At 35.9% G+C, this 12,516-nt stretch overlaps 1 protein-coding gene across 9 annotated transcripts in view; it reads left to right on the top strand.

Annotated features, from left to right (window-relative positions):
* IRAG1 (inositol 1,4,5-triphosphate receptor associated 1) overlaps window positions 1-12,516 on the top strand; it is a 73,966-nt gene that overhangs the window by 56,847 nt on the left and 4,603 nt on the right. For all 9 annotated transcript variants that reach the window (XM_026797735.2, XM_074543443.1, XM_026797734.2 and 6 more), the window contains 9 exons: window positions 125-203; window positions 2,607-2,727; window positions 3,576-3,606; window positions 4,677-4,817; window positions 6,844-6,975; window positions 8,212-8,353; window positions 9,024-9,073; window positions 10,580-10,687; window positions 11,870-11,937. In XM_026797735.2, coding sequence (XP_026653536.2) covers window positions 125-203; window positions 2,607-2,727; window positions 3,576-3,606; window positions 4,677-4,817; window positions 6,844-6,975; window positions 8,212-8,353; window positions 9,024-9,073; window positions 10,580-10,687; window positions 11,870-11,937 — 872 coding nt within the window. The remainder of the gene's footprint in view (window positions 1-124; window positions 204-2,606; window positions 2,728-3,575; window positions 3,607-4,676; window positions 4,818-6,843; window positions 6,976-8,211; window positions 8,354-9,023; window positions 9,074-10,579; window positions 10,688-11,869; window positions 11,938-12,516) is intronic.

Genomic DNA, 12,516 nt, shown 5'->3' with positions numbered 1-12,516 from the left:
TGCAAATATCTCTATTATGTTTATTAACTAAAGTAAGAGTTTTATTTATGTGTGGCAGGGATATTTAAATTGAGATCTGTAGTTCAGCTCAGTTACTTAGAAATATTATTGTTTCTCTTCACAGGAGCATATTTTGATGAGAAATCAAAATTTAGTTGGACTTAAACTTCCTGAACTTAGTGAAGCAGCGGAACAGGAAAAAGGTGCAGTATCATAAAACTGGATAGAATGTTTGTTATATACTGATTTTTATAACTGACTATTATGTGGAGGTGAGGAGAAAAAGTCTTAAAATCTTCAATTGCACAAGTAGTTGAAGCAGTCATGAAGAAGAGTAATAAATGATGAACAAGAGAGACCAATAATGGAAAGGACCTCATTTTCCTGGTGATTTGAACCAAGAAGATACTGTAGGTATTATCATAACCAAGGGAAAAGATGCACATGTGGAATGGAGTCTGGCTTGTAGCTAATAGCTGTAGAGCTAAAGTTTCAGTAACTTTCTGTAAAAACATTTCAGCAGTGGTGGATTAAATGGATGTAAGTTCTGCAAGATATTATGTTCATAAGGGTGAATATGATCCCTGGGAATATAAATAAGATATGGGATGCTTTAGTCCTTTTTTTATTATTATTTTAGTATATGTTTGGCAAGTATTGAAATGGCATTTTCACTTCTCATCCACATTTCCATTTAATGTCAATGAGAAAATGTAAGGCCAGAAAAGAGTCATAAAGGTTTGAAGGATTGGAAAGATATGCTGTACAATAAGTGGGATTTTTTAAATCTAAATTTCTGTGATTTTTAAGGAAAAATAAAGGAAAAGTCTTCTTTAAGGAAAAGGCTTAAAACTCTACATAAAAGAGGAAAAAGAACTCTGACCAAATGTTTTCTCCAATCTAAAACAAGCAAAAAAGATTTGATGCCTGTAGCTGCATCTAAAAAGATTCAGAATAAAGAGCAAAGATATGAACCAGAGAATAATTCAACACGTGGAAGAATTACATAGCAGTAGTGCTTAGTTAAATATAAAAACCAAATATATCAACCTAAAATATTTAAACCAAAACTATGTATTAGTTTGGAAATAGTTAATTCAGAACTTGTTCAGCGTGACATTAACTGAAATTAAGGTGGTTACTATGAAAGGAGCTGAAACTGATTGTCCAGGATTTAATCCAAACACAATTTCAATTTATTTTAATAAAGTAATACAATTTTGCTAATTCATACATTTGCACTGGGACTAGCTCATGAGCCTTAAAGTTCCTGTTATACTCAGAGATGGTTGAGATACATTTCATGTTATGTCTGGAAATGGACTCATTTTCAGTGTGAATGAATAAAGATGAAAAAGGCTCCCTGTCCTCTATATTTAGTGGTTATATCTTTGAATTATTAGATATGATGATATTATTTCTGTCACTCTGTTAATGTATAATTTCCCAGAAATTATTTAGCAGGCTCTGTTTTAAACTATAAAATAGTTGCTATTTTACCAGCCTGCTATGTAATTTTGGCAGGTTTGGAAATCTCGAGGAAAACATTGTGAATAAGATAAGATTCTTTTATCCAGCTTCTCAACATGGATCTCATGAGTGTCAGAAGCTTTTTCTAGTCCAGTAAGTTTTCTAAATGGTAGCCAGCACTTTAAGGGTCAACTTCTTGTCCTCAGTGGGGAAAACAAGCATGAGGTCAAATTCTTAGTTAATTTGTTAGGGAGACCTACTTCCTTACATTGTCAGAGAAGCCACCTTCTCAACTGGAGTGGTAATTTTGCTTAAACAATAGGAAATAGTCAGATACTTCATTATTACTGTTATGAATCCAATGTACTGTCTCCATCATGGTTTTTATCAATGGCAAGTTACTGTCACCTTCTGAGTAAACACAACTCTGCATCTACACTAGCTAAGTGGAATGGATTAATTCTGGTGTCAGGCTGGATTTTATGGGGATACATGTGACTGTTTTTAAGTAAATACTGGAATTTTTTTAATATAAAGGAAATGCACAAAACTAAAATGTAGCTGGAAAGAATCTCTCCTTCCGTTCCATCTTTCATGTTAATGCTCTCCAGATTTACCAACTAATTACATGGCAAGTCTAAGAATCCTTCTGTTAAACTTATGAACAGGACAACTGTTCAAAGATTCCTTCCCAAGTCTGGGATTCAGGCTGGGGAATCTGCCTTTCCTAGAGGAGAGTCCTTCATGAAATTCTGGTAAGACAGAAGGAGATGAGGGAACTAATATATGTGAAATTAAATAAAATTAAAATACAGAAGCTAAGTAACAAGAATTTTAAAGACGTGTTAGCCATGTCTTGGTCCTTATGAAAGTGACAGAATCAGAGAATGTAAGTATAACCTTTATATCCTGTTTCAACAATACAGTGCAAACAGGTACCTGATGTAATTTATAACAATAAATGGGGTACAAAATCTGCAGTATGGTACATTACACTACACTTCATCTTGGCAGGTGGCATTTAAAGCCTTAGAAAATGACAGTATTCTATTACAAAATCTCAGCTAAAATATTCCAGAAAAGAATGTGTGACTTTTCAAGTAACATAATTTGTTTTAATCTGAAAATGTCTTTAGGCCCTTCACCTCTGCCTTCCCCCACTGAAGAGGAAGAGACAAAGAGCAGCTCTGATGTCATGCCCAGCATTCCTGATGTGTTGCTGCGAAAACTGAGAGTGCACAAATCCCTTCCAGGAAGGTAAAAGCTCATTAGAAGTGGAAACACTTCATCCAGGAGAAGGCACACTAATGGTCTCCAGCCAATTTCTCTCCATTCATTCATAGGGAGATAAATTATTGCATCTTAAAATGTGCAACACAGATTTACTGAAAAATCCTGGGGAATGCACCAGTTTCCAGTAACTGGCCAACTTTTAAAATTAGTTTGAGAGTTCTACATAGGAAGCCTTAAACCTTAATTGCATGCTACAAGTAGATTTTCATACAGATTTTTCCACTCCTGGTTTCCAGGACTGGTGCTGCAGATATGTACTCATATTGAAAATATTATTTCTCACCCCCATGGAAATTATCAGGCCAGATGATGCTTTCCAATGGTAGAATTTGGGCATGTAAAAGTTATGCAGTTTTTCTTCAGTTGACAATTTTTTAGAGAAACTGAGTTTATTTTGCAAATGTGGTTGAAGGACTCACTTGTGAATTCACTGATTTGGACTTTCTGAAACGTTAAAACAATCCCAGACTTATTCAGCCAAAAATGATTCCTCCATTCAGCCACATGGTTATGTTCCAAAACCACCAGAGCCTTCAGTTTTCTGAGCTGTCAATAAGGATTCTCTGTGCAGGTGAAATAAATATTTAACATTTATAGTGAAGGAATTGTTATATACATTATTATTTATAAATGAATGTATGAGGTGAAGAACTTCTGAGAGACCATTGCTTGATTGTAATCAATACAGAAAAGTAGTGGAAAACTCTGGAAACTCAAACATAATTTTGTTGTTCAATTAAGTATTACAATAGCTTTGTTTTTAGAGAAAAAAAATCTCATTAAAATGTGAAATTTTTTACTTTTATTTCTAGCTCCCCACCACTCACTGAAAAAGAAGTTGAGGTAAGTATGCTATTATTTTAGACATGTTCCAATTTTAAGTGATTATTTTAAGTTGAAGTGTAGTTATTAGAATGAGGTAATGGGGTGATTTTTTTTCCCCAAAGTATATTTCTCATTAAAAAAAACACCAATAGCAAAACACATTGAACTACATCAAGATAACAATTTTGTGAAATATGAGCAATAGAAATTGTAAAACAACAGAGTAGGAGTCAGAAAAACATTTGTTTGTGTTGTTCACAATAAAATATTAATTCACTTTGGAAATAGTTTTAATATTCTAAAGTAGTAAAAAAAAAAATTGAGATTAAATAAGACCAGAACTCAGCAATTTAAATTGCATTTTTATTAGCTTTAGGGCATTTTTAAATAATATCCTGCTGTTAGTTTACATAATTTTTGCTTTCTCAGTTCAAGCCAATAATTTTGTTTGCAGGTCTCTCTTTAGCTTGTAGCTTTTTTTTTTTTTAATTTTAAATCACATACCAGTCAAGAAAAAGAAATTTTTTTACAACACTGCAATCTACTGGAACTGTTGGTGCCTTGTACTTTGCAAAGTGTTAATCCTAAGAAGTTAGTAAACTCTGGTAAAGACAGAAATAATCTTTAAAAGCAGGGTGCAAGAGAATAAAAATGTTAATGCTTCCAGGGGTAGGTGTTTATCCCTTGGATAAAACAATGCTCATGGTGAGCTCATCCCTGGACTTCCTCTGCACAGACTATCTGTTTAAAAACCTTGGGGACCCTTGGAGGAAGTCCAGCTAGAAAACAGATCCATTGTGATTCTGGTGCTTCTGGTAGGCTGCTTCCTTCATTTTGGCTCTGCCCTACAGAGCTCCCAGAAAAACATTCAGGAAAAGAGGCAGCAACACATTTATTATTCCTGTTTCAGTGGAAATAAATAGAAGTGATTTTTCAAAGAAAACAAATTTTAAAATACTTTCCATTTTCTGTTGCAATACTTATTTAAGCGGCAAAGTTAGTTAAACATATACCTTATTCATAATTTGTTATTGAAAATTATATTACTGTGAGACTTATTGGAAAATGCCTTTTTTAAATCCAAACAGAATGTATTTGTACAACTCTCCTTGGCCTTTAGAAATGATAGTTATACATTGGAATCTAGAATTCAACAGGCAGAGAGAGAGAGAAATCTTACTGAAGAGAATGCTGAGAAGGAACTGGAAAACTTTAAAGCAGCCATTACGGTAAGGAAACTGTGGGAGTTCTTTTCCTGAACTATACTTGAAAGTGCAGAAACATCACAAATGTGTTTGACTTGTGAATTCAGCCCCAAAACTTCATTTTCTGCTGCTCAGACTTCTTGCCATGAGCTGCCTACTACTCTGAGTGAGGGCATATTCTGCCAGTGGGCCAGCATTGCTGGAAATCCTAGGGCATGCTTCCCTGGTCTAGCAGATTTCAGGAATAAATACTAGGAATTTGCTGTTCAGTTCTTGAAATAAACCTGTGACATAGCTAAGAGCATCCAGAACTGCAGTTGGAGCACTGATCCATGCTCTCCTGAGCAAGACTTTCTTTACCAGTAAATTTGAAGTGTCCAGATATAAAAGTTGCCAAAATAATTTGAAACTTGAATCCTGAGATCTGTAACTTGAAAGGCCTCTTAACTGCAGATACTAGAAGGCACGCTGTGTGAAAGGAAACAGCAAGGAATACTTAGGGAATAGGTACAATCTCAGGCTCAGGTTCTAGGCCTAAGTACACTTTCATTCCAGCTGTCTCTGGTGTTCCTTTACAGCAGTAGTTTCAGTCCTTCCTGCCAGCTTTCTCTAGGTTTTCTAACTGGAAAACAAAAAATTTGCTACAGTGTGTCAACTGAAGTGCTGTGCGTGTCTTTGTGTGCAAAGGGAGGGATGGTTACACACCAGGCTGATAAATGAAATAGCCTTAGGCCCAGCCTGCATTATTGCAGGGAGGTGCTGCCATTCTTATGAGAATAGTGAGGAGAACATATGATTCTCCCATTTACTTTATCAAGAATATCATCAGGTAAAAAAATATACAATTAAAGAAAGCTTGTGGTCACATCTTTTCATCTGGAATTCCAAATCTCCATTTTCAAATTATTGTTTCTGTAAAAAAAAAGGTGTAGAATATTTTGCTGCTCTTCCTTCTGTTCCCTGTGTAAAGAGCAAGCAGAAACAGCCTATTAAATCTCAGGGTTTTCAGACTGAAACAAGTCTGCTAGATTTGCCATGGATTTCTGTCAAGAATCTCTAATTAGGCACCAAGGTTCATGTTGCTAGCGTGGGACAAATGTGATTAGGATTTTCTTCCTTTGAGCAGTTCACACGCTACAGTCTGGCTTTTATAAGCTTTCTTACATGATTTATAACAAAGTGGAAACTGCCTTCCCTATAAAAGCTTTTGTTCTGGACAATGGAATAAACTAAGAAGCAATTAAAAGCAGTGATGGCTTCTGTAAAATCTCTGTCATGCTAGACCTAGATTTGTTCCAATCTCATTGAGAGGTTATCTTCATTTCTGTAGGACTGGCACATAATTTACGGCCCAGTGACAGTTTTACCAGTCTTTTTGATTTTTTAAATCAATCTTGTGATAATTGATGTGTTATTCAGAAACCTAATTTCAAGAAAAAGCTGATTCACATGAATTTCCAAAGTTTTGGAGAAAATAAGGAGTTTACAGTTGTCAAGAAAGAAAAGGAAACTCTGAAATTCTGTGCATGATTTTTCCTAAACATATATTGCCTTATTTCTTTGTTCTTGCAGTCATAGTTTGGTTGTAATTTATTATCAAGGTAGCATTGCAATTCTGAAGACTGTCTGTCTTATTTTCAAATAAGTATCATGGAACTGAAAGAACACACGTGGCCTTTAAATACTTGTGCCCAGAAAATGAAAATGTCCTCTGTCCCTCAGCAATCACTTTTAAGTGCTAGTTGAAATGAACTTGGCATTTGTAGAGTTTACAGGTGGCAGAGCAGGTTTCACTATAGATTTCAGAAGGGAAGTATCACAAATGTGCTGAGGCCTCTCTAACTGCTCAAACTGTGTTCCTGCAGTTTGCAGTCAAGCACCAGGGCAGCCAGCAGCACTGTGAGCTGGGTGTGGCAGCAGTGCTGGCACCCCTCTGGGGCTAATCTCTCCATGAGGAGTTCTGCCTGGACATTTCTACCCCATTTTGAGGCTCTGGCCATTCCATTTGAACTAAAACCATGCTGATAGAGCTGCTGTATTTTTGCTTCAGTCTTCAGCTCACCTGTGGCACCACTATGAGCACAGGGAAGCGTACCAGAGGCTCCTGGAGGACATCATGGTGCTGCGGCGTTTGGCTGCCCGGCTCTCCAGCCGCGCCGAGATGGTCGGAGCTGTTCGCCAGGTGAGGGCATCCCGGTGTTTAACTCTCTCCTGGATCCACAGGTGCTCTCTTTGCCAGCCTGGGCTAGAGGTTATGTTTTATTTGCCATTTGGACAGATTAAAGACATTAAAGACATCTGTTGTATGTTGTATTGCATGAGCTAGCCGAATTGGACATCTACAACCTGTCCAGACACGGATTCTTACAGTTGTAGTGTCAGGTAACACATCCCTACAGCCTGGAAATAGAATTCCAACAGAAGATTGTCCATTAAGCTATTTATTGTCTGTACAACAGAAACATATATGTTTTTGTTTTATAACATATATCTTGTTGTTATTTCACATTTCTCAAGTCCCATACTGTTGTTTCGCTGGTTTTCTACCAAGCAGTTCTTCTCTGTGGCACAGTTCTTCATGTCTTCTCAGTGGCTCCTCCTGGGCTCTTGACCCACCCATTTTTATTCCAGTTACCTTCACAAGCTACAGCTGCTGCCCAACTGAGGACTTCGCAGCTGTAGCTCGTTTGGAGTAACTAGGACCCACTTATCTAATACATAGATCTTACAGGGACTCTCTCCATATTTCCCCCTTTTTCTTTTAACAATTATACAATTACAATACACGTATAGTCCCAGCTCTCAGGCTGTCACAGCTCTCGGCTGTCTTTATCTAATACATAGATCTTGCAGGGACTCTCTCCATACATATATTTTATTCAGAACGACAGCTGCATCACAAGAAACTAATTTCAAATCAGTGCAGCACATAATAAAAATATTAAGAAAAAAAAAGAAAACTTATCTGGGTCAAAAATCTCATCTTATTCAGTCACCTGCCTTTGGCAATAGCTCAGTCAATTACAAAGAGTATGAGAACAGAATGAGTATAAGTAACAACACATCAATACCCACCCAGATTTAAGAATGTTCCCTCTGCCCTCTAAAGTAACCAGATTGATGCCAGTGACTAAGACCTTTGAGAGTTTAAAACAAATGTGTTATAACACATAAGTTATCAGATATACCCTGCCTGTGTGCCTATGAATATATGACAACATCAGCTATTATATTCTTTAAAATGCATATGAATTGGCATTTTCTTCTATCTTAGGAATTTTCAGTCGTGGAGGCACCAATATTTCCTTAAGAACAACAGCTCCAGATTTAGCCCTGACATGGAGCATACATATGGAGGCAAATGATTTGTTGGAGATGTGTAGAGGTTACCTGGATATTTCCCTCTTTTCTTCCTTAGGAGAAGCGTATGTCAAAGGCAACAGAAGTAATGATGCAGTATGTGGAAAATCTGAAAAGGACATATGAAAAGGATCATGCTGAACTAATGGAGTTCAAGAAACTTGCCAATCAGAATTCTAGCAGAACCTATGGTGCATCTGGTAAAGAAAAATAAAAATTTGGGGATTTGTCTTGCTCTAATTCAGAGAGATGTTGGTACTATTAATGATTTAAAATATAGTGGAACCTGTTCAGGAAGTTCTGATCTACAGGAGTAGATTTTCAAAAGTTACAGAAATAAGATGTTTCATATGAGCCATACTTAATGCTATAGTAATTTGAAATCACTATCACTTACCAAATTCTTATGACATTCAATAATATTTTCTCATGGCCTCTTGCAAATTCATCTACTCTGCACAATTTTAATGCAACTACCTTTTAGGTCCAGATGAAGGCAAAATTTCATTATTAAAAACACTTTTCTTTTTACAACCTCTTCTTTCCTTTGCTGGAAACTGAAATATGAGGATTTTCCTTTGCAATAACTTGTATATGGAGGCCAGTAGTGGGATTTTTGCCTGATTCAGTGAAAATAGTACTGATTTGGTTATTTGCAATTATTTCAAATTTCTTGTGCAGGTGTAATTGAGAAGACAAGACAATTGAGAAGCTGTATGACAATACTGTATGACAATAAATACATGGTCACTTACAGACCTCGTATAAATATACTGTATCTGATTTTGAAATATAAGCAAGGGCTCTATTAATATTGTTTAGAGATACTCACATAGTCTAAGACTGTTCTTTATCTTTGTTTCTGTGCAGAAGATGGGGTTCCTCGTTCATCTAGATCCATGTCTCTCACTGTTGGAAAGGTATTTCTGCAATATAAAGAAAACCAACATTTTATGAAGTGAAATTTCTTTGTCTATATACTCAGTTCTTTGTCTATACTCAGTTCTTTAGGCTGTGGTCAAACAGTACTGCTAAATTCTCAATATTGTTTATGCAATTTATTGCATGTGCTTTGCAGTTTTGGATACATGAGTTAGTATGGCTTTGTGCAATAATGGCAGTGCCTGATGTGAAACTCTAGTGTTTTATTTCTGTAAAACTTCCAAGTGTTGGAGATCAACTCTATCACAAAGCTTGCTAAAGCAACCAGTGATTTGGGAGGCATGAGTCCCAGTATGACCATTATGAAATTTGGTGACCAGGTGCATTATACTCACTCTACTGTTTATTTTCATATTTTTATTTGGTAGGATTGTAGTTCTTTAGGTTTAGTTTGTTCCTGCCACCTCTGATTGTTGGGTATAAAGAATTACAACACAGAGTATGCAGAGGGCAAGATGAGATTTCAGAATGAGAACTCCATAGGTTGAAGCAGAGGTCTCAAAAAAAAGACTAAATTTAACAGGGATGAGTCCAAATAATAGAGAGGAGACAAAAAAGAAGCCAAACACTAGAATGGACTTCCTACCATGGCTGCAGACTTCCCAAAGTATTTTTTCAGGAGTACATTAAATGAAACTGTCATTAATTAATAGGTATGGTTGGTTTTGTCTAGAACCAGAATAATGGAGTGACTCCTAAGTATTCACTAAAGCTCTGTTCACTTCTCTCCTGTAAAGTTGTCTAAAGAGCAGAATCTTAGAAGTGTTTGGATATGTACTAAAACAAACCTGTTAGATACAATAAGTGTTTTGATGTTTTTACTTAGCTGGAAGCATAGATTTTACATAGATTTTATAGGATTGATCATTTGGCTACTTACCAAATGACAGCAAAAAGTTACATAATCTGTACTTGAGCTAGAATATATTGTTGCAATTAGCATGTGTTTGGCATAAGAGAATTTTTATGGTCTTTGGGAAAGATAAGCAGTGTTGCATGATGCTATCTAACATATAATTAATGTTTACATGTAATTAATATATCATACTGGGTACAGTATACCATAATAGGTACATAGAAAGATAAGAGTTTTATGTGTAACTTCATTATTTCCAGTCACTGACACTGGCACTTTCCCCAGTATCATTATGCATCTGCTTATCAAAGATAAAGGCCTATGATAAGAGCTGACAATATAAACTCAGAACATTTCTGTTGGGTGATTTAAACTGGGCTTTCAGCATGGAGGGAAAAGCATCAGCATCTCTGTGTCACACCTCATTCCACATTAAGCACTTGCCATACCAGGCAGTACAAGATGAATTTCTGGGAAAAACCATGACCTTTTATTTTACTTTTGCTCCCAACTCTCCTTTTCCCAAAGGAGACACTGACCTACATCTTTGCCCCACAAATTAACCCACAGAATTGTTCTTCATTCTGTCTTGTTGTATGGTAGAAAAAATAATTGTTGTTTCTTCCAGAATATGCCTCGAAGGAGAGTCAGTGTTGCTGTTGTTCCTAAATTTAACTCCTTGAACATTCCTGGTCAGTCACCAACAGCTTCACCTATACCTACTATGCCATCCCTGGTAAGTAAAACCCACATTTTAAAGTTACCACTTTTTGTCTAAACTATTTTTGCATAGGGGTAAGCCATACTTACTGTAGAATGAAAGCTTTTTCATTGATTTAACTTGTTTTGACTCCATCCTGAAGGGGGTGGACAGAGGTAATTCATATTGTGTAAGGGGATATTGCAGTCTACCTCCATGAATTATTCCCTCTGGGAAGAGCTGAATAGGGCAGGCTGCTGATCCACAGGCACTGGACATTGGTGAGGCAATTTACCTTTTAATCTAAATTAACACACAGGAAAGAAATAATGAAAATAGCTGTACACTGTAGAAGAGAAATTTCAAGCAGAAACCACAGAACACAGCTGGACAGCTGTTCTTCATTGCCAAAAATCCACTGAACAGCAATAAATGTAATTAATGTACAGAAATGTACCTGGTAGCAATTTAGAGGTTCTGTGATGATCTGGGATCACTGGAGCCATCAGCCTCTATATTGAATTTTTTTTTTTGTTAAACTTTAATAAATTAAATGAAACTCTAATCTGAACGTAATAAATCCATACAAATGCTTTGGAGAAAACCTGCAAGACATGCTCACTGTTCAGAGATGAGCCTAAGATGGGACAATTAAAGTTATGGAGTTTTCTGTTAAAATATAGGGTTATTTAAATGAGGGGTTTGCTGAGAAGCTAAATCTTTTTATCTATTTTACTTGTAAGAAAAGCATCTGTTTCTGCAATTTATTTATTATGTACTCAGAGTCAATTGTTTTTTTGCCGTGGTTTATTATGAATTATTTTTATTTAAAATTTCCCATTAAAAACTCAGCTAATAAATGCATCTTCTTAGGATAATAGGAGAGGAGCAAGAGAATAATTTTAATGTTCAGTGATCAATATATGAAGGAGAACATTTTCTGGGGAAAAATAAACAGGGTAGAAGGAAATGTCAGAGAAAATTCTTAGTGTGCAAGTCCATTGTTTGCTCTGGTTAATTGGAGCAATGTGGAAGCACCACATTAAAGATACTGTGCTTATGAATATGGGAAGGAAACCTGAGCAGCACACTGCCTTTGTTATTTTATTGAACACTCATTTGAAATTAATTAATAAATTTTAATTGGTATTAAATTATTTAGTCATGAATGTTAACTGATTGATGAATGTAACATTTATTGCTATGCTTTACTTACAGTCTGAATCACCCAGTAATGGAAGGAGCAGCCTAACATCTACTCCTGCTCTGCCAGCACTTCTAGAAAAGTGAGTTTTGTCTAGGTCATCTCAGTAACTATTAAATGATAATACTAAATTATCATTTAAAGAATCATATTTTGAAATACTGTGATATTCCTACTAGTCATTAGAATGCTTTAAACATGCAAATTAAAAGCTTTCAACGTGTACATGACTACAAAATATTGAATTTCATGTATTTTAGATTAGTGCTGAGGCAGGACAAAATTTATCTTATGTCCTTGTTTTACCTTGTGCTTCACTAAGAATGTAAGTATGCAACAACTGAGAAAACAAAAATGGGAAACCACAGCACTGGCTGCTACTATTCAAAAGAACTCTGCAAGATCTAGACCACTTTTGAAACTGCACAGAATTTCTGTGAGAAAATACAACAACCAAAAAAACCTTATCAATATTTCACACCTAGGAAAACAAATCATGTTACCAAGTAACAGAGGCAGAACTTGAAATTCAAGTTTGAGCCTAAGTGTGTGTGCATGGGCCAGCTGGTCTAGTGGTGTAGAATTACCCAGACCAGGAGAGTTTTGTGTGTTTAAGCACTTCCAGCTTATACTCATGGTTTGTTTAAAGTCCAAGTGAAAA

The sequence above is a fragment of the Zonotrichia albicollis genome, chromosome 6, assembly GCF_047830755.1.
Source record: "Zonotrichia albicollis isolate bZonAlb1 chromosome 6, bZonAlb1.hap1, whole genome shotgun sequence".
In the NCBI taxonomy this organism is placed as follows: domain Eukaryota; kingdom Metazoa; phylum Chordata; class Aves; order Passeriformes; family Passerellidae; genus Zonotrichia; species Zonotrichia albicollis.
Note: the sequence above shows the minus strand (reverse complement) of the source record. Positions and strands in the feature narration are given on the sequence as shown.